The sequence below is a fragment of the Arachis duranensis genome, chromosome 6 (genome assembly GCF_000817695.3).
Source record: "Arachis duranensis cultivar V14167 chromosome 6, aradu.V14167.gnm2.J7QH, whole genome shotgun sequence".
NCBI lineage: Eukaryota > Viridiplantae > Streptophyta > Magnoliopsida > Fabales > Fabaceae > Arachis > Arachis duranensis.
In genome coordinates this window covers 102,194,701-102,218,514 of record NC_029777.3, presented here as the reverse complement: position 1 = coordinate 102,218,514, position 23,814 = coordinate 102,194,701, and the positions used below count along the sequence as shown (strand labels likewise).

Sequence of the window (23,814 nt, the reverse complement as noted above, 5' to 3'; positions counted from 1 at the left end):
ATCTTTCTTCAAGCTTTTGCTTTTTGTTTGTTGTTGCAATGATTATCTTAATTTTATGTATCTTGCCATGATTTTCCTACTTGTAAAGTATTAATCATGTAAAATGTTTTTCTACAGATTTAGAGGTAAAATATTATTATTCAGAAGGCTTGATGAGAAAGAGGTGTGTGTATATATAGCCATATAGGTTTAATTCTACACGATAACATTAATAAAATAATTTGATCATTGCTTTTTTCTTGTGATAAGAGCAAATCCTTAGAAGGTTCCGAACAATAAGTATGTGCCTATACATATTCTTATATATGGTGAATTGGTGATCAGAAGCTAGTTTGGCCACTATCAATTTGTTAAAAAAGTTAAAATAATTTTTCTTAAAATTAATTTTTTAAAGTTAAACCAACAAAACAAAAACTAAGGATGCCATTTCATGGAGAGAGCTCAGAGCTGATTGTGTAATGCACCATTGTGGTGTGTTCTTAACTCCCCCAGGCACAAGTATTGGTAAAAGGAAATATGGAATGAGGGAACTAGTATGCAACCATGCATGCTATAATTAAATTTTGGACCAACATCATTTATTTTTAAGGCACAAATATAATCAAATGTTAGCCGAATAAGTCTTCCCATAATCCTATTACCTCAAGATGTGTTAACTCTGAAAAACAGGTCATGACTTGCTCCAACTATAGACTGAGAAGGATAAATTCACTGAGGCATTGTTCAAAGATTCAGACGGCCTCCAGCTTAAAATGACATTCATCTGAGCAAACTGCTTTTAAAATGCTCCAAATCAAAGAAAAATTTAGGGCACTAGTGCTCCAAACCCTTTGAAATCGTTGACATACAATACAAACAAAACAACAAAGTTCTAAAAACCAAACTGATAATCAAATCAGTAAAATTAGAATTTTAAAGATTCAACTAAAATTTAATCGGAATTTAACCAAATATAATAAAAAAAATATATATCTATGAATAGAAAAACTATTTTTTAAAAAAAAAATGTTTGTGTTTTACTATTTTAAATATGCTAACCACTAAATAATTGGATCGATTCACTTGATTTACTATTTCTTCCAATTTTCTACAGGTTCACTAATAACCGTTTTTTATCCTGAACCGGTTATCAATCTGATAACTGATAACCGATATTTGGTCAAACCAATTGATTCCCCCATGAAAAATAAAGTTTAACTAGTAATTGTACACAAAGACTGTTTAAAATTATTTTAAAATGTCAGCCAAGTAATTCAAGTATTTTGAATGACAAGTGCATAGAATGAGCCCAAAATTTGCCATACCATATATAGGGTACTGCTAGAAAAGCAAAAAATTATACATAGCAGTGAAATAGAGATTATGCATCAAGAATAAGACAATTCCCCCCAAATTGAGATGTAATTATTTCTCTTATCCTTGACATATATGATCCTTTACTCTTGTACAACTCAGCAACTCCAGCTTCCCACCAAAATCCAAAAGCAGTGCCATTCCAGTGCATCAAAATATTATAAGTGTAACAAAAAATGTGTTGCTCACAAAAAATACAAGGCACAGTATGTTCTAAAATCCCTAGTGATATGCAAAATTCCTCTTTTTACTATTTTCCCTCCTCCAGTATTGACCTGTTTGGCGATCATCTCTCTGAAACTGAGAGCCGTTATGATCAAAAGTTTGTTGATCATAGCCTTCCTTCCTTTGAAACCTCTGATTCCAGGGTGTCGTACCTCCATTGTTTCGTCTAAATTGTGAATTACTTGAAACAAGAGAATTTTCCCATTGCTCCCATCCTTGCATATTTGCATTGTTGTTTCTCCCAGGGTTTCCTTTGTTAACCAAATTATTTGAATGCTGTTGACACCATGAACTGTCTCTATCATCACACCATCTTGTGCTCCCTGGAGTTGTGTTCTGCTTACTAGATTTACAATTCCAAGATTTGCCGCTGTTAAACAAATTATTTGACTTCTGTTGACACCACGAACTGTCCCTAACATTACCCCATCCTGTGCTCCCAGAAGTTGCATTCTGCTGACTCGATTTACAATTCCAAGTGTTGCTGCCGACAACCAAATTATCCGATTTCTGTTGACACCATGAATTATCCCTAACATTACCCCATCCTTTATCTTTCTGTGAAAGAAAGCCCTTACAGTCATTCCCCCAAGCAGTACATCCAGATTTCCAAACCTCAGAGTGAATGTTAGGGTCCCTTTCATTCCAACTTGAAGAATTAACGCAGCCACCTTCCCATGCATTGTTATTTAACCCTCCATTTCGTTGAGGAATGCTCCTCTCCCAAGGATTTTCGGTGTTATCCACATTTCCAGGATCATCAACATCATAATCCTCCTGGCTGTCTTGCACTCTATTTTCAAAAGCTCTGCTAGAAGAAGTATCACCAGCACAATCCCAAGCATTTTCATCATCCACTGAAATTTTTGTTCGTTTGATTTTGTTAGAACTCTCTTTTTCGTCGCCAGGCACAGGAAAGTAAGTACTATCCACTTCCTTGATCAGTTTGGGATCAATGTACGGGTTCCAATCTATTTGATCAACGTACATATTAGGATCAGGCAGAGAAATGTCGCTGGGGAGGTTGTTCATCCTTGCCCGGTAAAGGTTTTTGGCATTATGGAATGCTTCTTCAGCAGCTGAATCATTCCAATTGAGCACATTACCATGACAGTTGATACTATACTTTGAATCAACTATCTTCTGCCATGGCACTGATCCTATCAAAGTGCAGTATTTCTTCTCCCATAAAGGTACACCGTCTTGCGAAAAGTCTAAAATGATCGAAAACAACATAATCAGTAGATGAACTATTTAAGTTACACTGGCAGAGTTATAATAAATATCATCATAGTAAATTCTTCCTCAGACGTAACATAATGCAGATAAAGAATCAATGCCCTCCATCATGTTAGTATGTTCAGCCAGTGAAACTTGGCTCTGGAAAATCGCTGAAATAGACCATTAAATAATAGAGTTACTTAAGACCACTAAATTCAATATCAATACTGAATTTAGAAGTCTTATCTAACTCTAGGCTACCTTGGAATCCACTAAATCAAACAACCTATGCAACATTCATGAAATGCAGCATCCAGTTTATTACAGAGTTTATTTTACTTTTTATTTTTCCCTTTATGTTTGATGTAAGAGGATATTTACAAAATAATTTAACAGAACAAAACTCAAAGGAATGCAACAGAAAGAAAAACCGAGCATATTCAGTGACATGTAAACAACAACATCCGAAATAGACAATAAAAAAACTAACTTATTTCCAATCAAATCTAACTTATTTAACTTCCAATTTCCGAAGCAACCTTTTGATGATTAAGAATCTGCCAGAACAAAACCCTATGCTCACAGTCACAGAATCTATGCAGAAATAAGGTGTATTAAGTTTCAAGGAAGAGTCTGAAGGGGAAAAAATTTGTCATTTTCACTAAATGTTATCACAATTGAGAATTCTTTAGTTATGAAAAGATTACAACAAGCAGAAGTGATTATCAGTAATAAAACAGTAATTTGAAAACGAAAATTTGACCCTAATTCCCTATAATACACTAAAATAAATCCTGCTGTTACCAGCGCAACAATTTTTTAAAATTAAAAACAAATAACATAAAAGAAGGAAAACAATTGAGACCAGAATATGAAGGTCGCACAAGAAAATTTAAAAAAAAAAAAGTGGTAAGGTAAGAGGTTACCAGGAAGCGGAGCATTGATGTCGTAGAAGACGGAGGGATGGAGCGGAGATCTTTGGCGGCGAAAGAACCTACGCGGGCGACGGTGATCCCATTTACCCATTTTTCTTATTTTTTGTTTTTTAATTTTCACTCAATGGGAATAGCTATCCGAAGTTGAAGAGATTTGCATCTGGATTTGATGTGGTGTTGGTAGTAGAGAGGTGTTTAGAAGTTGCAATGTTGAATTTTGAAGGGCAAGGAAAAGAAACAAAACAAAGAAAGAAAGAATAGAAGGGGAAAGACAGGTTTGTAGGGGTTTTCTACTTTTCTTCTCCCAATTAAGTAACGCTGCAAAGTACTATAAAGTGACGAGTGTTTCGAAAGTCACTGCTTCTAATCTAACTACACCAGAAATTCAGGGTATTAGCATCATCGGACATCGGCTATCTTTTTTTTTTAAGATATTTACTAAATTTTAATTAGGACTGCACACGAATCGGATCCAATGATATAACCTAAAATTCTATCTAATTTGCATTGCACTCGGCAGTTCAGGATCAGATACGATATTAGTCCCGATTCGATCCGATCCGATCAGATATTGGATATATCTGCATAATTCAAAAAAATATTTTAAGATTTTGTTTGGCTGTTTTTACAAAAAATATTCAAAAAATTTATTTTTATCTGTTTAAGCCTATCTACTCCTAAAATATTATCAATAATAGTTTTTTTCAATAACAAAAACAAAAACAAAATAATAACACAAGATTTAAGTTTAATTATTTTAAGTTGAAGTACAACATAAAAAATTAAAAACAAAATATCATAAAATTCATAAAATAACACACTAAAATTCATATCATATTAGAGTTTATTTTCTTAAACTATGTTATTTATATGTGATGTACGGATATGCGAATTTACGGATCGAATCCGCGAATATCACTGCCGAATCCGCAATCTGATCCTACCACAGTGCGAATCGATCCGATAGCTCTGCAGATCGGATAATATCCACAAAATTCAAATATGATGCGAATAATTACCGTGAATATACGGATATGTGTAATTCTAATTTTAATATGATAGCGTTATTAAATTTTATGATATTTTATAAAATGAAAAATATTAGAACCAAAATATTTTAGCCATAATCAGTTATAATTTTTAAAATTGAATTTATTTATATTATCATTATACATATTAAATTTTTATCACACTCACTTGTCACACAAATTATCACATAAATTTCATTCTTTCCGCATGTTAATCTTAATATATTCTTAATTATTAAGATATAACATATCTAATATTAATGATATCTAATATAATTTAGTTTTTGTATATATTATTATCATAAAGACTAATCATAATAATATTCTTTAATTGATATTAATTTTAATTTATTTTTTTATAACCACTTACCCTTTCACTGATTCACCTCACTCCATCCGTTCACAAAGAAAATACTTAACTTTGAGCTTTTATCACTGATGACATAACAAGGTACGGATGAAGCAATTAAAAGCTTGATACATCAATTAGCTGAAGAGGCAGAGAAATAGAATGAGGATGAGGATAAAAATGACGATGTCGATGATGATGATGAGTCGGCTGGCCAAGATGATGAAGACAGTCGTGATGATCCAGCGTCTAGTGTAGGTAAAGTAATTTTTTAGATATAGTCATTTTGATAGAATACCATCTGATAATCTTTTTGGTTTAATTAGTTGGATATTAAATGTGTTGTATTTTGATAAGTACAACCACAAGAAAAAAAGAAAAAGGCTACAATCCTAGAACTGATCATCCACATCGGAGTGCTAATTGATTTATCTTGTCCGCTTTTAACAGGGTTGTAAAGAAGTGCAAAAAATTATACAAAAATGTAAAGTGGACAATGAGAAAATAATGTGTTTGTTTTTGTTAACTATTTTAGTTAGAATGTGTTTGTTGTTTGTTGGATGATATGTCATTAACTATGTTAATTCACTTTATATCATTAACTATGTGAATTTACTTTATAATCCGACTAAGAACTACTTCGATTCAATATATAAAAATGCCAAAGTCATATAATAACATGACAAACAAAATGCAACAACAATAGTAGCTCTATTGGGTGGCCGGACTTGCACTTGCACCACTACATTGACGACATCTGCTACAGTTGTGTCCCTCGACCCCACATTGCTTACATCGCCTAAGACCATGCAACATCTGAGTGTTCATCTCATTCAAGAAACGGGTCATCCTTGGCCGACCTTTCGCTATCCATCTGAGGAACGGATTACCTATGAATCGAGGTCCATGATAAACAGGCCATGTTGTGGGATTCCCTAGTGGCCTAAACCTAGCTCTGTATACTGTTCGAACTTGGTCCATCTTGTAAACATCATGAACGTACAGTTGCCAATCCAGCCACTAATTTGCACAACAAGCAAATACATGTCGACACGGAAGTCGGTCTACCTGGAATTCACCACAGTCACAATGTTATTGATGTAGGTCAACTGCATACTCCGCACCACTGGCATCTCACATATTTCGAATACTTCATTCTGCCTGTCAAAGCAACTAACCTGGATATTCTCCGATGTCCGCTAATTCACATGCAATTTGGAGGTCACAAGCCAGAGAACACATGTCCAGCATTAATATGAGCCTCAACCTCGGCTCTTTTTCGAATGAACAATTCATTAAGCCTGTAAAACATTGCCTTAACAAGTGCAGTGACTAGGAGATTGCGCGTCCCTTTCAAGACCAAGTTGATGGATTCCACTAGATTGGTGGTCATATGACTCCATCGGTATCCACCATCAAATGCCAAAATATATTATTCATGTGGGATCCGATTCAGCCAGTTGGTATAAGTCTCACCCCACTCGCGTAATCGCTGATAACGCATCTTGTACTCGCGAACTGTCCTTGAATATCCTGTGATAAAAAAAGGCCAACTATAAACAAAATTCATTATAATAGTAACTATAGCAATAACAAATTTTGTTTTATGCAAATTTATCGATGTTGACGATAAGCTTCTGCAGGTACTGAGCCTTGAATTTTCTCAAGAAGTTGGACTCTATGTACCTTATACAAAACATGTGGATGGAAAGCTCTAGGAGGAGACCAAGCTCCGTTACTACAAGCAATAGCTGACCTGATGGATTCGTGCCGATCGAAGATAAGGCCCACACCATCACGTATCACCACATGTTGTTGCAAGTTACTAAGAAAAAAGTGTCACGCCTCGGATGTCTTTCATTCCACTATCGCAAATGCAATAGGCACGATATTGTTATTGTCATCCTGTGAAACTGCAACTAACAAACAACCCTTATATTTTTCATATAAATGAGTCCCGTCTACCTGCACTACTGGCTTGCAATGTTTGAATGCTTTAATACAAGGATAATAACTCCAGAAGACTCGATGTAGTACATGGATACTAGGAACCAAGTCATCCCGCTGGTATGCAGCCATTGTTTTAAAATGAACGACTGCTGATGGCTCCTTGTGACACTTGGCCTCAAACCATATGGGCAAAGCTTCGTACGAAGCTTCCTAACCTCCAAAAATTGACTCTACTGCCTTCTGCTTTGTGATAACTTATGGTATAATTAAACTTCAATTATACTTCCGCAATCACTGATTTCACCTTTATAGATGGGCTAACTTCTACTAACGGCTTTATTGCTTTTGCAATTGTGTTGGAATCCAGTTTTGAATGATCTTGAGAAATGGTGGCCCTAGTACAGGTGTGACTACCATTGTACCTCCTTATCTCCCAGCAGTACTTCTTTCACATTTTGCTAACTCTGATCAGTCAATCACAACCTGTGCCATATTAAGTACATTTAGCATAGAATGTTATTGGTTCCGACTCATACACTTGATAATCTACACCTCTACGGATGGTATAATCTTTCATCACCTTAATCACTACCTCCCTGCTAGAACTGAATTCCATTTCCACGATGAATTCACCATCCGTCATAACAGGAAGCTCTCTTGCAATCACACCACAAAATTTATATTTTGATAAATAATTATTAAATACGTGTCTTAATAATAAAATCTATCTATGATTCATAAATCAAGTATAAATTATTCAAAAATTAATTAATTAATAAATTAAGTATAGCCATCAAATGTTATTTAATAACTTAGAAAAATTAAGTCATCAAATGCTATTTAATAATTAATAACTATACAAAACTACGAAATAATAAATTTCTCAACATACATAATACTTAATAAATAAACATTAAACAGGTAATTATATGCTATATTTTACCTATTTAAATAACTATTAAATATTTGTCTCAAAGGTCAAAATCTATGTATAAATCATAAATTATAATTATTACATACCTGCATTTACATATTGAAGAAACTCTGGTGCATGCATGGCCTCCAAATCCAACGACTGCATGAAAGTCGACTCCTCAAACGGATGCTGGTTTGCTAGTGCATTTGCCATATCTGCCACATCTGCCTCCATGGTGTCGTCAACTTGATCAACGACCTCATAGTTACTTTCAAACTCTTCCTTTCTATCACTATTATAATCTTCCAATTCAATATCTCGGTCTGCTGCAGATTGTTCGAACTCAATATATAGCTCGATGAACGATATTCGGAACCGACTTTCAATATATACTGAAAATATTTCTTGCATGCTCGCTTCATCAGTTACATATTTGGTTTGAAATTGAACGAACCCACCAAACATAGATATAGGATATCTATACAAAATACACGACACTTTCCTAGATATTTGAGAATCCATCTTCTCACAAATTATATCTTTTAGTTCTTCAAATGACAGTGTGAATGGAATAATAATATCTAATGGATTTTCACATACAAATTTCACTCCTTCAGATGTTTGTAATAAAATCTGTCCATGATAATATACTTTTAACATAACTCTATCATCTATCATAATATACTCACATTGAACACTCTCAACTTTGGTATTTTTTTTGATACACCGGAGAGGAAGAAGAAGAGGAGAGGAGAGGAGTTTTAGAAGATCTAAAGATTGAGAGAAGAAGAAGATGAAGTGGAGAGTTCGGTTATGTTTGGGTATATATAAACATTGAAATCGAACCGTCCAACCGCCTTTTTATCATTTCAAATTTTTGGAGAACTTAAATCAAACCGTCCGATTAAAGTTCTATCAACATAACAAATTTTGCATGCATGAAATTGGTGGATTCGATTTTCATACCCGGAATATTTTTATCGCAGACAAATTGGACGGTTCGATTTGTGTTCCTCTCTCTCCGTAAAGAAATCAGACTGTCCGATTTCTTTTTCTTCAGTTCACTGCCGTTACAACAGTATATAATCTCATAACATCCATAACACAGCGTTACAGGCATTTAAGTTTCATATCCAATAAAATTAGCCAATATAACACTTGGTATGGACTATTGTGTTTTTAGAAGCTAAGTTTTATTCACTTGATATGAGAATATAATTTTCCTGAAAATAATGTTACAGGGAATTATAAATCAAAACATGAAATAAGTAATGTGTGTGTATCAGTGTTTTCAAATAGCGGTTATGGCGGCGCCATAACGGTATAGCGTGGCGGGTTTTCACCCTGCCGCCATATACTGGGCGCCGTGTTGGGGTTGTAACGGGGGGTGCCATGGCGGCCGCAATTGCGGTGGCGCCATGGCAGAACGCGATTCGAATGGTGGAAATAGTGGGGTTTTTTTGGATTTTCCAAAAAAATCTGAGGGTAGTTTGGGTAACTTAAGAAACCTAAGTCAGATCCCACTAACCACTAATCCTAATAATCAGCCCCTCATTCAAAAACTCCCTCCTCTGCGTCTTCTTCGAAAAAAACCTCTTTTCGTCTTTGTTCTCTCATCTCTACGACGCTGATTTCTGAGCCACGCCGCCACCCATCACTACCGCTCGTCGCGCCGCCCGTCACCGACGCTGCTGGTGGCACCGATCATCACTGCTGCTCATCACTTGCTCATCACTGCTGCTTTGTACAACATGTTTCATCTTCTCTGGTCCTATTTTTTTCTTTTCTCTCTTCCCCGTTGCCCCTTCTTTATCAATAATCAGTGTTAAACTTCTCTTCTTCCAATTTTTTTCCCATTCAGAGTTCAGTTCACTATGTCCACTTCTAGACAAGCCCTTGATTCTAATGCTCCTACCCCTACCTCTGTTGGTCCTATTGTTGGTACTGTCCCTGTTGGTTCCGCAGCTCCTATCCGTTCTATTAGAGTTGACCCAGGCTGAAAATATATTAGTACTGTAGAAGAAGGAAATAGCAATGATACTGTATGTAATTTTTGTGGAAAAAGTATGAAAGGAGGCATCACATGGGCAAAAGAGCACTTAATGATCAAGCTTGGAAACATTGCTGGATGTAAAATGGTCCCAAAAGATGTTATTGCTGAATTATGGGAGTATTACAATCAGAAAAAGAATCGAGAAAGACAAAGTGCCACACCGGGAAGCACCGAAGAATAGAGTGTCAATGCTAGGAAACTTGACATAGAGAGTTTAGGGTTCGGATTATCGGAGCAAGATGCTCAAGGGATTGATGAATCTCATAATTCAGCTCCAATGGCAATAGCTAGAGGGGGTGCAAGTAGTGCTAGAGGGGGTGTAACTAGCATGAGAGGTCCAATGGACTTGTTTGTTAGAAGACCTGAAACTGCCATTGCAAGAAACAAAAGAGAGAAATTGAGGCAGCAGAACATCAAAGAAGCATGTAATAAGGAAGCAGTTCGTAGAGTTCATCGATACATAGCACGGTGGTTCTACCAAGCTAGGATTCCATTGAACCCAGTAATATTAAAGAGTTTTCAAGAAATATTGTGGGCTATTGGAATCTTAGGTCCCAATTTACCTGCTCCCAATTATTATGCTCTAAGAGTTTCGTTGCTTAATGAGGAGTTGGAATACACCAAAGGATTGTTGAAGGGTCATAAAGAACAATGAAAAAAATATGGTTGCTCTATTATGTCAGATGCTTGGACGGATAAGAGGCAAATGAGCATTATTAATTTTCTTGTAAACTCTCCAGCTGGGACAATGGCTTTGAAGTCTATTGATACTTCTGATTATGTGAAGACTGATGAGAAATTATTTGAGCTTCTTGATGATGTTGTGGAGGAAATTGGTAAGCACAACGTTATTCAAGTTGTAACTGATAATGGGAGCAATTATGTTCTTGCCGGTAAGTTGCTGATGGAGAAAAGACCAAATTTATTTTGGACCCCTTGTGTTGCCCACTATTTGGACTCGATGCTTGAGGATATTAGGAAGTTACCATTATTTCGAAAAATCATAAAAGGGCTATTTCTTTGGTTAGCTTCACTTATAGTCACTCTAGCATGTTAGCTATGTTGAGACACTTCACAAATGACAAGGAGTTGGTAAGGCATGCAGTCACCAGATTTGCCACGTCATTTCTCTCTTTGGAAAGGGTTTATGAGGAGAAAGGAAATATGAGAAAAATGTTCACTTCGGATGAATGGGCAAAGAATAAATTGTCAAAAGAGGCAAAGGGGAGGGAGGCAACAAAGATTGTTAACATGCCCTCCTTTTGGAATCATGCCAAGTACACCCTTAAGATCATGGGTCTTCTTGTTCGGGTGCTTAGACTTTTTGATGGGGAGAAGAAGCCATCAATGAGATATATTTATGAAGCAATGGAGAAGGCAAAGGAATGTATCATGAAAACATTTCTTAATGATGAGAGCAAGTACAATGATGTTTTTAAAATCATTGACAACAGATGGAATTGCCAACTTCATCTCGTCCGTTGCATGTAGCTGGCTATTTTCTAAATTCTGACTTGTTTTATGACAACCCTCGGATTGAGCTGGATTTAGAAGTTACAAAAGGGTGATTTGAGTGTATCACTAGATTTGTGCCAAGTCAAGCTATGCAACAGAAGATATTGGAGGAGCAAGCACTATACAAGGCCGGCTATGGACTTTTTGGATCAGATTTTGAAAAATCTCAAAGAAAAAAGATTTTACCAGGTAAGATTGTTATAAATTTTACAAAACTTTATAAATTTAGTTCGATTAAAAGCTTAGACAAATTTATTTTAATTTTATAGCATTTTGGTGGCGGACATATGGGCATGAAGCTCCAAACATGCGAGACCTTACTATCAAGATCTTGAGCTTGACTTGTAGAGCTTCGGAATGTGAGCACAATTGGAGTATATTTGAGCATATTCATACTAAGAAAAGAAATAGGCTTGATCATGAAAGGATGGAGAGTTTAGTCTTCATAAAGTATAGAGCTTGACTTGTAGTGCTTCGGCATGTGAGCGCAATTGGAGTATATTTGAGCATATTCATACTAAGAAAAGAAATAGGCTTGACCATGAAAGGATGGAGAGTTTGGTCTTTATAAAGTATAACCAACAACTCATCGAGAGTTACAACCTTAAAGATGAAGTTGACCCTATTGCACTTAATGACATTGATGAGTGTAATGAGTAGTTAGTGGGAGAAATTGGGTCTGCCACCTTTCGAGATGATGATAACGTGGATGATGATGCTGATTTAGTTTATCAAGATGACAACACTTTGAGTTGGAACCTTGTGTTTGAAGCAATGGGAGGACATGAGCCTACGACAAATACTAGAAAATAACAAAATAGAAAAAGAAAAGAGGTGGTGTAAAGGGTGGACTAAGTGGGTCTAAAGCTTCAAAAAAAGGAAAAGGAAAGGCAGTAATTATGGAAGAGGAAGAGAACCAGAATTTAAAAATGAAGAGGATTCTGAAAATGAAGAAGAACAAGAAGAGGAGATTCAATTCAATGATACCGAATCAGAGGATGATGAGAGCAGAGGGACACGATAATAATCGTGTTAATTTGGATGAATTTGATGAGAGCTCGAATATAGATGGTTTATAGTTTTATGTTTTATGTCTTCTATTTTATGGCTTGCTTATGACTTTTGAGTTATGATTTGAACTTGATGTTATGTTTATTTGTTAAATTTGCTACTATATTTGCTATATTAATTGGATGTTTTATTACTAGAAAGTTGCTTATATAGATAGATTTTATAGTTATTATATTTGTAATTTTTTGCATGTTTTTTTGTACATATATGTGTATTTTTTATATAATCTGCCATTTCTGCCATTTTTCGCAACGCCATTCGCTATAACTTTATGCCAAATTTTTGGCTCACCGCCATGAGTCGCCATCCGCAATAAAAAACTATGTTGTATATATATATATATGACAATTCACAGAGATAATTAGAATGACTTAACTAATTTAAGTTGGTCAAGTGATCAATTTATTCGTCAGTTTAAGTAAGAGTTGAAAGTTGAATTTAAATCATATTTTGTATATGCAGATTTCATTGGTCAGCGATGTAAATCCCGCTAAAATCGGTAAATAATTAGTTAATAAATTAAATTTTAATTAGAAAAATTAAATATGCAAAACTGATATCAAAATAGGATAGAACTCGTCAAAACAAGAATTTTGATATCAATTTCGATAATTTGGCCCAAAGTTGGACCGAAAGAACCGAACCGGTTGAACTGGGATCCAAACCGGGCCTGTGGGTCCAACCGGACCCAAACATTTAAACAAAACAGCAGCTCTCCTTCTTCCCCATTGCATGCAGTGAACACAAACAGAATTGGAGAAGGGAGGAGGAGCTCTCAACCCTCACAACCTTTGATCCACCATAACTCTTCCGTTCGGGCTCCGATCGCCGCACCGTTCGTGACCACGCGCTCAGCGCGTCGAGCTCTATCTTTCTATCCGAACAATTTCACTGGTAAGCCTCCTATTAGGTTCAGAACCTCTACCCTTCTTTTTCTGGTAAACTTGAAAACCTATAGTGAATCTTGTCCAATTTTTGTATTCTAGGTTCAAGTTAGCTTCCGGAACTTGTGGGCTCAAGCTATTGAGCATATGGGTATGGTAAGAATACCCTAACCCTAGCTCAATCTTGTTTTGGTAATTGAGAACTGAATTGGAACATATATATATATATATATGTATTAGGTGTAGGTTAAGTGGGTGTTTATGCATTGGAATTGAATTGGGATTACTTGGAGATTTGTTGGTGACCAAGGCTTGTTTTGGAGCTGTTTGATTGAGCTTGGAGGTGCTGTAAATTTGAGTTATGAGGCTGCCTTGGGTGAACTAAGTGATCGGCCAAGGTATGGTTTAAGTTTCGCACGTTTAATATTTACGGTGTCGTGAAAATTTAGGTTAGAGGAACCATAGGATAAGTTGAATTGATTATTGCATTTAATGATTAGTCTTATGTAACACCCTACCACATTAAGCTTTACGCTTAAGTCGTAAAATAGAGGTGGTGTGTTATTATGACCTCTAAAATAAAATGAGTATATATAATAGCAGGAGAATTATAATATGCTAGGAGTCTTGAAGAAAAGAGGAAACAAAAAAAATCGCAAAATAAAAGCGCAACACTCAAGGAACGAGTTAACCTGCGTGCTAAGGAAACTATAAATATTAAACATGTGATAATAGAAGTAGGAATAGAGTGCCAAAGATATAAAATAACAAGCTTCTAACTCAGCCTGCGAAGTCAAGACTGGATGGAGAATATTTACATATATATACATACATATCCGAAACCCAAAAGTACATATACACAATACTGTCTCTCCATAAACCTCTAGGAGGATCAAAAGGACAAGTTATGTGGAGAGAAAACCAAGTACATATATACACATCATAGCATAACAAAATAATCCTGTAACCACTCCGCTTCAAGGGTCCAGACGCCTAACGAGATGCCTCTCGACCTGCATCTGAAAAATAACAACATAGTATGGAATGAGAACCGGAGGTTCTCAGTATGGTAAAGGTGCCACACACATAATATATAAGGTCCTGGGAATGCCAGAGGCAATCCTAGAACGCCGACACTCAGATTATAGAGCTTAAAGTATTAAACAGAAGCCATAAAAGATGGTTTACTAAGGATATTTAAACCTAACTTAACTTAACCTTAAATCTAAATCTCATTCTGCCATTCCTCCATATCTCCAACTCCATCATGCATTTTCACAGACAATTAAACAGACAAAGGCAAGCACAAGAAGGTTACGGGTACTGCAGGTAACAAATATACATTTAACATGGCAAGTACATTTAGGCACACTCAGTTAATACACACGCAAGTAATTCGAGTAATATGCATATGATACATGTCTGTCCTATGGCTGATGAGGCTCATTTGTCGGTTATCTAGCCAACCCGACAAGTCTGAATTATACTTAGACGGTCCCCCGACGTGCATCCCCATGAGTCTATGCATAGCTTTATCTCAAATAATCAATATTGCTCAATGGGAGTAACATTCTCGGAAATTTATATAGTGCCCGGTCACACTTACGTCGTAGGGTCAACAGAGTATCGAGTTTTCTACCTGGTACACGTGGTGGCAAGCCACGGCACTTTATCCAGGGAATCTCGTATCTCAGATCATTCAAATTCATAAGCCATGTAAACAATTCAATTATAATTCATCAACATCCACATCATTCTCAATTGCATCTCATTCATCATCATACATTAAACATATTCAATCCTTATCCTTCATTATCACACATCCCATTCCGTCCATCAATAGTTCCAATTCAAAACATAATTCATTCTTTTCTAAGAATCAAACTTCAAACTTATAACATACTCATTTTCTTAATAACTCAAAATCAAACCATATAACCTTTAAATCTAAATCTCTTTTAAATAATTTGCTTTGGTCGTTACGTGAAAATCGGTCAAGGTATGGTTTAGGTTTCTTGCATTTAATATATAATGTTCTGTGAAAACTTAGGCTAGATGACCATTGGATAAGTTGGAATGCAGGTGTATGTTTAATGTTTAGTAATTTGTCGATGAATATATTTGGTTGAAGTTTATTGGATAATTAGTTATTAATTTTGGATGGTGAATGTTGTTATGTTAATTTGGAGAGAATTATGGTTGAATATTATAGTTGATGAACATGGTTGGTTTGGTGCTTGTTGATTAACTAATAATTTGGTGAATTATTAATTTAAGGTATTTTGTGTTAGAAGTCTAGGATTAGTGAACTATGATCTTTAGTTGAATTTTGGTTGTTGGACAAATCTTTAAATAGAATTTACATCCACAACAAATTAATTATTTTTAGTTTATCAAATTAAAAAATATAAAAAAATTAAAATGACTTAAAATAAATACCCACTACTTAAAAATAGCGAAGGCAAGAGAAAAAAAAAGAATAAAAGAAACGTGAATGAAATATATAAAATACACAGAAGGAATTATTCCATCACAAATATATATTCAATTGTGTTGGAATAATATTTTGTTCATGTAAAAAACTAAATAAATTATATAAAAAGCATCGCACTCAACAAAGTATTTTTTCAAAGTGTTAAACATGTGCAATAAATACTCAAGTTATTAGACAATGTCAAATTTGTATTAGAACATGTGTCACAATATAGAATTTCTTAGTAATTTATCTTTAATTATGTGACTAGATTTTTTACTTTTCCTTCACTCAAATAGTTAAACCTTTGTTTACATAGATGTACTTAGATTTAGAAAAGTGTCTTGGTTCATTGTATTAAAATTAGGTATTATTTAAGGTCATTAATTAAAGAGAAAGCAGCAGCAAAAGAAGAAGAAGATGGTTGAATCAGTAAGCATTACTGCAAATGAGGATATTCTTGTAGATGATGATGGCAAACCTAAAAGAACCGGTATAATTTTCTTTAATTTTTTCACTCATCATTATCTTAACGTTTTGTCACTTTCTTTTCTTCACAGAGTGTGACAGTTATATTGTAGTTTTTGTTTCTTCTTGTTTTGGCACTTTTGTTTATTAGATCTCTGCTTAAATAATAATAATAATAATGGGGCATTATCACTTACTTTCATTTAGTGAAGAATGAAATTAGATAAAACTTAAAAATTATAACTAATAATTTTTTTTCTATTGTGAAAAGAGTGATGTTTCACTTTTCATTGATAAATACTTTTCATTGTAACAACATTTTCCTATTTCCTGTTGATTTATTGAAAAAGGAATGAAATTGATTAACATAATAGTGACCATCTTAGCATTTTTACAATGCCTTCTTATACTAAAGGAAATACATTAACACTTTATTAATGCGGTTGTAATTCAGCACTAATCCATGTTTCACATGGATGAGTTTGACATGAAGTGCTGAAAGTTTTATAAAAATATTAAGATTTTTATAATTAATGCACTATTGTCTTTATCTTTTGTTTGACTACCAAGTTGTGAATTGATATGTTCACAATTAACTCAAAGCTTGAAAAGACATGGCGACACATGTTTGGAAGAAAAAAAAATTATGATCATGCAAAACTAGAACTCCCTATATATCATATGAAATAGGTTTGTGATACTAAAAATAACTAGATAGAATTAATTTGGGTTGGTTTAGTAATTAATTTACTAGTTCACTTAAATAAGTGTTAGAAATTCGAATTTTATCTTGTATCTGGAATAATCTATTAGCTAGCAGTAAATTATTAAACACTTTTGATCTGTAACTAATTAATTTTTAACCTGAAATACTATAGATAACAAAAAAAAGGCTGAATTGATAGTAATAAATAGTATAATATTCTCATATATAGTATATGAGGCCATTAATGTTCTTGGAACAGGTTTAGATGTGCAATGCACTTATTTTATCAATAACTTGTTGAGATTTGTAGAATTTTAAAGATTTTATATCCAGCTAAATACATTTGATATATATATATATGTTTTGTGGCAAAATTATGACATGAAAATGTTTTATTGTTGAGATCTAAATGGAGTGTTAATCACTATCTTTTATATTTTTTTAAATTAAAAATATTATTTGTACATTAAAATTAATTATAAAAATTAATTACTAATATATTTGTGTATAAATATATATGTAATTTAAATTATTTTTAATGTGTATGTATATTTTAATATATTTTTATATTAATAATTAATTTTAATAACTAATTTTAGTGTACACGTAACGCAATCGCTTTTAAATAGAAGGACTTAGCATGAGTAATGAACAAGATGATTATCTCTATATGACTCTAACAATGATGTTTTCCGTCAATAATAAATGTATCTTTCTATTAGCTTTGTTTTACTCCCTGAGTCCCTCTAGTGTTGTTGTATGTTTATTTATGGTATTTTGTTTCTTGTATGTGGTAATTCAATGTATGTAGTTTTTTTCTTTTTGTACTCTTTTCTCTTATCTTGAAGGTTGAGAGTTTCATTAATTATTGGAAAAAGGAGGCAATGGTGTACTCCATTATTACACAATGATCAAAGTTATTGTCTATTTATTTGTTTTTCTTTAATTCTTTATTTTCTATGAAATTAATTAGGAGTTGTATTTTGATTTAACTTCTCTCTTTTCCCCTTTCATGAGCCTCACAAAGGGCCCAAATATGGGTAATGGAAACAAATTTAAAGTACCTTAGAAACAAGAAAAAATAGAAATAGGTTCAAAACTAACACTATCCTTGGTTCTCCCATAAAGTTCAAACCCTCAAAACTCAAAGAATTAAAACATGTATATACACCAGTTAAAATTCAGATACAGTTAACTTTATGTAACTTTATGTAAAGTTATAGTTAAAAACTGTTAAATAATAATTTAGTCAAACCTATCAAATTATTTAACGATTTTTAACTATCAACTTATTAACTCTATTTTAATTTTTACCATATACAATAATAAGAATTCACCTACTTTGAATTAATATATGTAGTAATTAGGGGTCAAAGACAACAATAAATTTTTTTACTTTTTGTTTGAATTTATTAATTACTGGTAGAATAAATGTATAATATTAGATATAATAAATATGAAATTATAAATATTATATATTAAATTAGATAAGATAACTTTAAATTATTGTTTCACTAGCATTACTCAGATATATTTTTATGCATGCAGGGACAGTTTGGACTGCAACTGCACATATAATAACAGCAGTGATTGGTGCTGGTGTTTTATCATTACCATGGGCCATGGCTCAATTAGGATGGATAATTGGCATATTATCTTTCCTAATTTGTTCTTCTGTTATTCTCTATACCTCCAATCTTTTAACTGATTGTTATAGATCACCAGACTCAGTTACTGGACAAAGAAATTCCACTTATATGGAGGCTGTAAAAGCTAACTTAGGTAACTAAATTATAAATTTGATTTTTCATTATACCGCTACATGTGACTTATTTCACTTTTATTTTAATTTCAATTTTTTTTACCAATTTTTTAGGTGGTAGAATGCACTTGATTTGTGGAATAGTCCAATATACCAACCTCACTGGAGCTGCTATTGGATACACAATAACTACATCCATAAGTATAGTGTACGTTTTTTTATTTTATTACATTATTTCCAATTACACCATAATTTGTATTTGTATAGAGCACTAGCAAATAAATAAATAAGATTTAGTTAAATTAAGAAAAAAAAATCATTAGAGTAATATTACATGACCACCAACAAAATCTATCATTTAAATCAATACTTAACCAGTATTATACATAATTTTCAAAATATACGATATTATATAAATCTTAAATTTTAAATTCTAACAGTTTAAAAATAAAGTGCTAGCTCAAAATATTGACTAATATTGATAAAAAGTGATTGTTTTTAATATTTCTCATAAAATGATAATAGTCGTATAATTTTATTCTAAAAATTTAATTTTAATACACTATAAATATAAAATAGTTTTACATAGTCGTTCAATAATGTAACATCACATCAGCATAAAAATTACTATTTATATTAATCGTGTGAATAGCTATCTAAAAAAATTAATGTAATTAAATGATTATATAAAATATTCTAATTATAAGTGTATTAAAATTACACTCTAATTCTAAAACTTTTAAACTTTAGTTATCATGATATTTGCATTATTTTAACCAAACTTGTTTTAAAATGTGGAATACTACTACAGGGCAATACGAAAGATCAATTGCTTCCATAAAAAGGGAGTTGGATCTGATGAATGTCGTTTTTCAAATAATCCATACATGATTGGTTTAGGAATTGTTGAAATCTTTTTGTCCCAAATTCCACATTTCCACAAGATATCTTGGCTCTCAATCATAGCATCAATCATGTCTTTTGGATATGCATTTATTGGCATAGGACTTTCACTTGCTACAATAATACAAGGTATATTTTCCTATTTCTTATTCATATTTTACATGTGTTTGAAATATACTTTTATCCATATTTTCATACGTGATATCTATGAAATGTTCAAATAGTAAAAGTAATAAATTAAATCCAGTCTTATAAATTTATTTTCAATAAATACTCAAATTAATTCATAAAAAATTTAAGATCGAACATTTTAGTCCTTAAAAATTTTTTATTTTTTAAAAGTCTTCGAGAGTTGTTTTTGTTAGATGAATTAGTCCTTTAATCATCTTTAATTAAATTTTTAATATATATATTTGATAAATAAATTTTAATAAATATTACTATAAAAAATTATGTTCCAAAAATATTACTCTAAAACAAATTATTCCCACTTTAAAATAATAAGAGAACCAATTTATCCAATAAAATTAATTTTCAAAAATTTTTAGAGAATAAAAATTTATTATAAACTAAAATTTTTATTATATGAAATTTTTTAACAACCAATTTGAGAGTTTATTCGTTTATTTTTCTCTCTCTAAATTGCTTCTATTAGTGTTTACAAAAATGTATAATAGAAATGTTGTATTAAAACAGGAAAAGGAAGAAGCACTTATTTAATTGCAAGCAAGGGACAATTTACCCCAGACAAAATTTGGAATATGCTCGTTGCATTGGGAAATATTACCGTTGCAAGTAGCTATAGTCAAATTGCAATAGATATCCAGGTATGAATAAATTGAAGCATATACCTTGTTTCAAATTTATAATTACACTTCATTTCAAATTTAATAGTTGTCAAATAAACATCAATTCGGACATCTTTTTTATGTTTAAACACATTTTCTCATCAAATAACACTCCTCCAAATTCATACCCCTAATTATATACACTATATGAATCTTTCAAATTTATCATACCCCATCTTAAAAGTAGACTTGGCACCAGTACCTAAATTTACGGGTACTCGACCTGCACCTATTCAATCAGAATAGGTAATAATCTGATTGAAGCGGGTCGAATTTTTTTTGAGATGAGTGTTTGGAATATATAAATTTTAAAATATAATTATAGGAATGAGTAGAAGCAACCAAGCAAGGTGGGTATTGTTGAAATGAATTAGGATATAATCATTTAGAATTTGTGGATAAAAATGAGACAAATAGTGTTTTAAGTTGAGAAGAAGCAAAACGGAATCAGACAGGACGAAAATTCGCTTCTATCCGTCCAACTGCATGCCACCCCTACTTGAAAGTCGATTATTCTATCTATTTATTATATTATACTTTTTATATACATTCAAATAACACACTATCTCAATTAATTTATAGATAAAAGTTTTTATAAAAAATTATTCATGAGGTGATCAAACGAAATTTATATATAAACAGCTTTCTTATAAATATAATATATAATAAAACTCAATAGCGTTGTTTAATTTATATAACCAACTCGATCTAATAACAAGATTTTATTGTTGTTATTGTTTATTGTTATAAAAGTCCTCACGTTTTTCCAAATTTTTACGATCTTGTAATAACTTCTTCCACAGTTTAGTTTTATGCAACCTGCAAACATATGAAAAGTATTTCATCAAACCTTTAAATTGTTGAATTTGTAAAAATTTTATGAAAGATGAGGACTATCTAGTATCTATCATGCTTGCTTATGACAACATAGTGAATTTTCTTCCTAAACCACTAGCATATATGTTTAATTTTATATGTGTAATTTTTAAAATTTTGAATGTGTTTTTTTTTTAATTATTCTGTTAGTTCTTATAGTTTCATTAAATTTATAATATAATTAGATTTCTATATTTTTTTAATTGGGTCTCTACACTGCTTTTAATTTAATAATTAAGTCCTTACCATTGTAAAAAATATTATAATTAATGGAATATATTTTCACAAATTGAAAATACCTACAATTAAAAACCTAATTATTTTTTACTACATGATTTTTGGTAAAAATATTCTGTTAATTTTAATGTTTTTGACACAAAAAAAAATTAATTACAAAATTAAAAATAATACAGAAATTTAATTAAAAAAAATATAAATTTGATAAAATTATAAAACTAAAGATTAACAAAATAATTAAACTTTTTTCTGCTCGTTACTGTGTTTCTAGCAGAACTATTAGAACTAATATATTTTGGTGGCATTTATTAAAATAGGACTCGTTGAAATCATCGCGAGCAGAAAATGCAGTAATGAAGATGGCAAATAAGATGGCAATAGTTACAATGACAGTTATATTTCTGTTATGTGCGTGCTCTGGTTATGCTGCATTTGGCTCAGACACTCCTGGCAGCATCCTCATGAGCTCTGGCTTCAAGGAGCCATTTTGGCTTATTAACATAGCAAATGTCTTCATTGTCATACACCTTCTTGGAGCATACCAGGTACTCATCAATTTTCTATCTATGTTTTTATTTTCTAAAGTCTTCAAAAATTATTCTTGTTAGACAGATTGATTCTTCAGTTATTTTTTATTTAATTATTCTTTATTTCTCTTAATAAAATGATAACCATTATTAAATTATAATTTTGAATTCACTTAACTTATATTGATACTAATATTAATTTATGATTTAAAAATGACTACTTGTGAATTATAAATTATGAACATGCAGGTACTTTGCCAACCAATCTATGGTGTTGTTGAAACATTAGCTAAGCAACAATGGCCAAACTCAACTTTTATAATGGAAGAATTCTCAGTGAGCATTGGAAAAGTAAAGTTGAATATTAATTTGTTTAGGCTGGTTTGGAGAACAGTATTTGTTGTGGTAGTGACTATTCTAGCCATGGCAATGCCTTTCTTTAATGAAATTCTAGCACTTCTAGGGGCAACTGCATATTGGCCTTTGGGAATCTATTTTCCAGTGGAGATGTTCATTGCCAAACAGAAATTGAAAAAACGAACATTTCAATGGATTGGACTTCAAACCTTGAATGCTATATTTATGCTACTGGCAATAGCTGTAGCATGTGCAGCCATTCATGGTTTGAATGAATCTCTCAGGAAATACAAGCCATTTATGTATAAAGGATAGTTTGAATTCAAGCAGCTTAAGATATTCAATCAAATGTTGTTGTCCATTTTAATTTCAATTCTTAATGATATATGCCTTTTTTTTTACTTTATATTTGAATATTGTATGTTGCTTTTTACTTTTCAGTAGTTGCTCGGTATCCTCCAAAAAACTAGAGGATATAAATTACTGTTTGTCATGTATTATAGCATGATAGACCTAATTCTGTATGTACATGTATACTGAGTTATTATTTGTGTTTTAAATGTAGTTACACACAGTAGGGGTGCACATAGCCCCGGTTCGACTCGAAGACTCGGCCTGGTTTCGAATATTTTAGGAGTTAATTTGGTATGATTTTATTAGATACAGGACCGGATAAGAGTCTTAAAAATAGATCCGCTCATTATTTTGGGCCGGATTTGAGTCAAGGCGAATTCGATTTCACCCTACCCATGTGTATAGAAACTCAAATGAGATTGTTTGAGAGAAGAAGAAGAACAGGGAATAAAGAACCAAAAGTTGAAACGTACACAGAGAGGAAGAACTCTTCTTCACCAGAAAAAAACTAATCAACTATTATTTTTGAGTGTACTCAATCTGTGAGAAAGTCAATTACAAATCTCAACCAACCCATCAAGATAGGAGGTAAGGCTACTATTTATACTAAATAGGCTCAATAGAATTTAAACAAGAATTTGTTATTCTCAACAGTAAACCCTAATTCTCTTTATATTACAGACTCTATTTTCTTACTGCTTAGCAAGACTGATCCTCAATACCCTCCCCCTCAAGCTCAAGGTGTGCTTTGGCACAACTCTGAACTTGTTCTTAAGCCGTTCGAAACTAACAGTAGATAATGG

General features: G+C 32.5%; 2 protein-coding genes and 1 long non-coding RNA gene across 3 annotated transcripts; 2 read left to right on the top strand and 1 right to left on the bottom strand.

Moving 5' to 3' along the window:
* Positions 1-1,283: 1,283 nt before the first annotated feature.
* On the bottom strand, positions 1,284-4,066 carry LOC107495215 (uncharacterized). Its single transcript, XM_016116331.3, has 2 exons — positions 3,726-4,066; positions 1,284-2,792 (listed from the first exon to the last, which is right to left on the bottom strand). The coding sequence occupies exons 1-2, from the start codon at positions 3,823-3,825 to the stop codon at positions 1,576-1,578; spliced, it is 1,317 nt and encodes a 438-aa protein (XP_015971817.1). The 5' UTR covers positions 3,826-4,066; the 3' UTR covers positions 1,284-1,575.
* Positions 4,067-13,404: 9,338 nt separating this feature from the next.
* Positions 13,405-13,847, top strand: LOC107495155 (uncharacterized). Its single transcript, XR_001593443.3, has 3 exons — positions 13,405-13,510; positions 13,603-13,656; positions 13,741-13,847. It is a non-coding gene; the product is annotated as an uncharacterized LOC107495155 (long non-coding RNA).
* A 2,546-nt stretch (positions 13,848-16,393) lies between these two features.
* On the top strand, positions 16,394-22,972 carry LOC107495154 (amino acid permease 1-like). The gene is made up of 7 exons (XM_052263125.1): positions 16,394-16,466; positions 18,696-18,929; positions 19,024-19,117; positions 19,721-19,941; positions 20,509-20,639; positions 22,091-22,318; positions 22,550-22,972. The coding sequence occupies exons 1-7, from the start codon at positions 16,394-16,396 to the stop codon at positions 22,970-22,972; spliced, it is 1,404 nt and encodes a 467-aa protein (XP_052119085.1).
* Positions 22,973-23,814: the final 842 nt, after the last annotated feature.

Coding starts and splice junctions, on each gene's coding strand:
- LOC107495215 (XM_016116331.3), bottom strand. CDS start 3,825: ATGGGTAAATGGGATCACCGTCGCCCGCGTAGGTTCTTTCGCCGCCAA. Junction 2,793..3,725: donor CATCAATGCTCCGCTTCCTG/GTAACCTCTTAC, acceptor CGATCATTTTAG/ACTTTTCGCAAGACGGTGTA.
- LOC107495154 (XM_052263125.1), top strand. CDS start 16,394: ATGGTTGAATCAGTAAGCATTACTGCAAATGAGGATATTCTTGTAGAT. Junction 18,930..19,023: donor GGCTGTAAAAGCTAACTTAG/GTAACTAAATTA, acceptor CCAATTTTTTAG/GTGGTAGAATGCACTTGATT. Junction 22,319..22,549: donor ACCTTCTTGGAGCATACCAG/GTACTCATCAAT, acceptor ATGAACATGCAG/GTACTTTGCCAACCAATCTA.